General features: G+C 43.8%; 1 protein-coding gene across 1 annotated transcript; it reads left to right on the top strand.

The window, feature by feature from the left end:
• The first annotated feature begins 1,709 nt into the window (after positions 1-1,709).
• On the top strand, positions 1,710-4,631 carry LOC130719407 (uncharacterized). Its single transcript, XM_057570033.1, has 2 exons — positions 1,710-2,439; positions 4,015-4,631. Exons 1-2 carry the CDS (start codon positions 1,710-1,712, stop codon positions 4,629-4,631), a joined length of 1,347 nt encoding a protein of 448 aa, XP_057426016.1.
• Positions 4,632-5,021: the final 390 nt, after the last annotated feature.

Raw genomic sequence — 5,021 nt, 5'->3', positions numbered from 1 at the left:
TTTTGTGATTTTTTTTTCTATTTATAGGAGAGTGAAATCGCGGGAAAATGAATATTTCGCGATTCCGATTTTTGCAGCACGTTCATCGGTGAATTCTAAGCGAGATTCTGGCGACAGAATTCCAGAACTCAAAACAAGTCTCTTGAATTTGAGAAAAAAGATCCATAATCGGTGTAAGTTAATTTGCCCCGAAAAAGTACTTTTTGCTGTGAAAGTCGGATGACAAAACTTTGTTCTGAAGAAATATTGGAAACGTCGAAAGAAATCTGGCAACGCGGATGGAAACTTCGTTAGAAGCTCCGAATAGAAAAAGTCTTCATTCAGCGTTTGAATTTAGAGTTTTTAGAGAAAAGAATTTAGCGTCGTCGGACTTCCGAGAAGTAAATCCTATCGTGCGTACAGTCTAGAGTTCCGAAATGAAGCACTGGTCGAAGGAAAAATAAAGAGAACTTCTTATTTTTCCAAGGATTTGGAATTTTGCTTAAACAATGCTTTAAGAGTGGAATTAGCCTATTCTGGACACTCTCACGATAAGGCGAGTGTGCAGACGACTCGCACTAACTCCTAAAACGACTATGGTACTATCCTCAAGCAATTCCTGAACTTTCCTCTTCATTAAACTTTCCCAAACAGTAAACTCATGTCACGCTTACACCGGTCCTACGCGTGAGTCGGAAAATAAACATTTAATCCAGTTCTGCAAATCTGGGTCTTACAAAGAGGGTGCGGTCACCTAGGTTTTCCAGAGATGCTCGGATATACAGACAGCGGTTCGTGAAACCCGAGGGGTTGGGGAAGAGGGTGCCGATGCCAGTACCGGTAGAGGGCAGCAGCGGTGATATGGAGGAGGACTCGTAGGAGGAGGAGGTAGGGGAGTGAAGCCATATGGTCCGACGACAGTTCTCATCAGTTACTCGATTAATTTAGTTTTGTTTAATGATGCTGAATGGGTATACTTGTGTCCTCATTTGAACACTCTATTTACTTCTGTCATTTGAACTATGTAGTGACCTCGGTCACATATGTTATGTGTTTAATGCTTCAGTTGTGTGCTAACTTGTTCGCCATTAGGTAAAAGGTCAACCATCTGAAAAGGTTGGAGGGGAAATCTGCGACTATGAAGAGTCGTAAGTGGTCTCTGAATCGAAGCATCATCAGAATACTAACACTAACACTAGCACTAAAGCAACAAAAAAAAAAGCTCACTCTTTCATAAGTGATAGGAGTTGGGCGAACACGTCACTTCTGAGAGAGGGACGCCACAGGAGTTGGTATCAGAGCAATGATTCTATGGCCTAGGGAAAGAGCCTACTAGAGGAAACCAAAGTGGGGGATCTTTGAGAAGAGACTAATCGTTTTGTGAATTTCAGGAAAGGATGGTTGCCATTGCATGAGCACTTGAGCAACTTACTGCTTTCTTGACCGAGCAAGCAGAAAGAGCAGGGCAAGGAGCAGGACAAGGGGCTGCGAATAACCAAGAAGAAATCTACCACGGGTTGGATAACTTCCTGAAGCGAAGCCTGCCTATGTTTGAAGGGGCGTATAACCCGGATGGAGCGTATGGGTGGGTGCGGGAACTGTAAAGGATTTTCGAAACCCTGGTATGTGCCGAACCTAGAAAAGTGGCTTTCGCTAGCTATTTACTTTCAGGAGAAGCAAGAACCTGGTGGACAGGTGTAAGGGGACGAATTACCCCGGAAGGAGGAGAGATGACTTGGGAAATCTTCAAGAACTCTTTTCTTGAGAAGTATTTTCCCGCAGATGCCAGAGGTAGGAAGGAAATGGAATTTTTGGAATTGAAACAAGAAGCAATGTCGGTAGGCGAGTATGCCGCAAAGTTTGAAGAGTTGTGTCGATTCCATCCGCACTACAGCGCCGCTAATGACGAAACATCAAAGTGCGTCAAGTTCGAGTATGGATTAAGGCCTGATATTAGGATTGCCGTAGGGCACGACCAAAATCGGAATTTTGCCACTCTAGTGGAGAAGTGCAGGATTTTCGAAGAGAATGAAAAGACACGAAAGGAGTACTTCAGAGGACTAGGGGTGAATAAGGCACCAAAGAAGAAAGTGGAGAAGAGGAAGCCCTATTTCCGACCACATGATCAGGGAAGGAATCAATTCGGGAGAACTTGGAACCCAACGGGAGGACCTGGATTCCAAGGGAGACCCGGGGGAATCAACCATACCCCGTTATGCACGAGATGTCGCCGGAATGGACATCGTGCACAAGAATGCAGAGTGGTATTGGGAGGACAATCGGGAGTGCAAACTGGAGGAAGCGGAAACCCGAATCCCACCACCGCAGTCGGCGAAGGAGGCAATAGGAATGTAAACGTACCACCCAGAGACAATAGGAGGGTTGGACGCCCGGCGAACAAAGGGAAGGTGTTCGCAATGACTGTGGAAGAAGCGTCAGGATCACCGGAGCTCATTGAAGGTATGTGTTAGTTAATGGTTTTCCTTTGAAAGTTTTAGGCTTAATTGCACTTTTGGTCCCTTACGTTTGCCTTTTGTGCGGTTATCATCCCTAAAGTAAAAAAATAGCAAAAAACGTCCCTCACTTTGTCAAACAACAGCATTTTTGGTCCTTCACCCCTATTCTGTCTAAATTTTAACGGTTTTTGAAAAACAAAATTAAAAAAAAAACTTATTTTTTCAATCCTCTTCGTTCACCTTCAGGCTTCAACACCATCAAAACCCAAAACATTGAAACCCAATTTCTGAATCAACTCATTAATCTATTAACACTCATTTAATGGGTTGTTGTTGATGATGAGTTTGTTCTTATTTTTTCTGGAAAATAATTGAAGAAGATGAAGACCATCATAAATTTTATGGGTTTTTCATTTTTCTATTTTTTATTAATTTTTTTTCTTCAGAAAACTGTTAAATATTTGACAGAAAACGTTAGATTTTCGACAGAATAGGGAAGAAGGATCAAAAGTGCTGTTGTTCGACAAAATGAGGGACGTTTTTTGCTATTTTCTTACTTTAGGGACGATAATCGCACAAAAAGCAAATGTGAGGGACCAAAAGTGCAATTAAGCCAAAGTTTTATATGATTCAGGTGCAACGCATTCGTTTATATCACACGAGAGGGTCAGACAATTAGGATTGCCAGTGACAAATTTGGCATGGGACTTAGAAATTAGTACCCCCAATAAGAATACTAGTAGAACCTCTGAGATATGTAGGGGATGTTGCGTGAATACTCTAGGAAGGAGTTTCGAACAAGACCTAGTATGCTTGCCCTTGGTAGGATTAGACGTGATACTAGAGATGGATTGGCTATCGGCCAACGACGCAACGTTAAACTGTAGACATAAAACCGTTACCTTTGAGGCGGAAGGACAACCCAAACGACTCAGACAAACCAGTGAGGACAAGTCGGAACGCGAAGTAGAGGTACTTTTAGGATCGTTAGAAGTAGGGAACGAAGGTCCAAACATGGAGCGGACACCTGTAGTCATGGAATTTCCCGACGTATGTCCGGAAGAGGTCACCGATCTGCTGCCTAAGAGGGAGATAGAATTCTCTATCGACCTGATTCCCGGAACAGGACCAATCTCCATCGCTCCATATCGAATGTCGCCGTTGGAACTGGCGGAATTGAAGAAGCAAGTGGAAGAGCTATTAGAGAAGGAACTCGTTCGACCAAGCGTATCTCCTTGGGGAGCACCCGTTTTGTTGGTCAAGAAGAAGGATGGAAGAATGAGACTATGCGTCGACTATCGACAGTTGAACAAGGTAACCATAAAAAATAAGTACCCGCTACCACGAATCGACGATCTGATGGATCAGCTGAAGGGAGCCGAACTATTTTCCAAGATCGATTTGCGGTCCGGATACCATCTGATTCGAGTGAAGAAGGAAGACGTGGCAAAAACTGCTTTTCGGACACGGTATGGGCATTACGAGTTTCTAGTCATGCCATTTGGAGTGACTAATGCACCTGCAATATTCATGGATTACATAAATTGAATCGTCAACCCATACTTGGACAAATTCGTAGTGGTCTTCATCGACGGAATCTTGATCTGCTTGAAGAGCAAAGAAGAACACGAGGAGCACCTCCGAATAGTGCTAGGAATCTTGCGAGAGCGGAAATTGTATGCCAAGTTGACTAGATGCGAGTTCTGGCAAGAGTCAGTACAATTCCTAGGACATGTAGTGAGCAAAGCTGGCATAGCAGTAGACCCGGCAAAGTTAGAAGCTGTGAACTCATGGGGGACACAAAAAACGGTCACGGAAATCCGAAGTTTTCTTGGATTGGCTGGATACTACAGGAGATTCATTGAAGGATTTTCCAAGATTGCCACACCCTTGACGAGGCTTACAAGGAAGGATCAACCTTACCAATGGACACCCGAGTGCGAGAAGAGCTTTAAAGAGCTTAAGGAGAAGTTGACTACGTCGCCAATTTTAGTCCTACCCGATCCCAAGAAGGACTTCGAAGTGTATTGTGATGCGTCAAAGATGGGATTAGGATGTGTGTTGATGCAGGAACGTAAGGTAATGGCTTACGCTTCTAGGCAATTGAGGCCACACGAAGCTAATTACCCTACGCACGACCTAGAATTAGCAGCTGTCGTGTTTGCTCTAAAGATATGGAGACACCACTTGTACTGAGCAAATTTCACCGTATTTAGTGACCACAAAAGTCTCAAGTACCTGTTCGATCAAAAAGAGCTGAACATGAGACAAAGAAGATGGGTCGAGTTCCTGAAGGATTACGATTTCAAGCTACAATACCACCCAGGAAAGGCAAATGTCGTAGCAAATGCCCTTAGTAGGAAAAGCTTACACGACTCTGCACTAATAATCGAGCAAATGAAGCTACTAGAAGCATTCAGAGATCTAAGCTTAGCAGTGGAGCTGAAGCCTGGACAAATGTAGTAACCAGTGAGTTCCTAAAGGATATAAAGCGTAGTCTGGAGGACAACCAAGAATTCCAAGAACAGATGCGGAAGAATGAAAGGGAGATGAAGGGCGAGTTCACGAAAGGGAGAGACGGACTGT

Source organism: Lotus japonicus, chromosome 5 (assembly GCF_012489685.1).
Source record: "Lotus japonicus ecotype B-129 chromosome 5, LjGifu_v1.2".
NCBI lineage: Eukaryota > Viridiplantae > Streptophyta > Magnoliopsida > Fabales > Fabaceae > Lotus > Lotus japonicus.
The sequence above is the reverse complement of the archived record's forward strand: the minus strand, read 5'-3'. Positions and strand labels throughout refer to the sequence as shown.

Coding starts and splice junctions, on each gene's coding strand:
- LOC130719407 (XM_057570033.1), top strand. CDS start 1,710: ATGACTTGGGAAATCTTCAAGAACTCTTTTCTTGAGAAGTATTTTCCC. Junction 2,440..4,014: donor ATCACCGGAGCTCATTGAAG/GTATGTGTTAGT, acceptor ACAAATTCGTAG/TGGTCTTCATCGACGGAATC.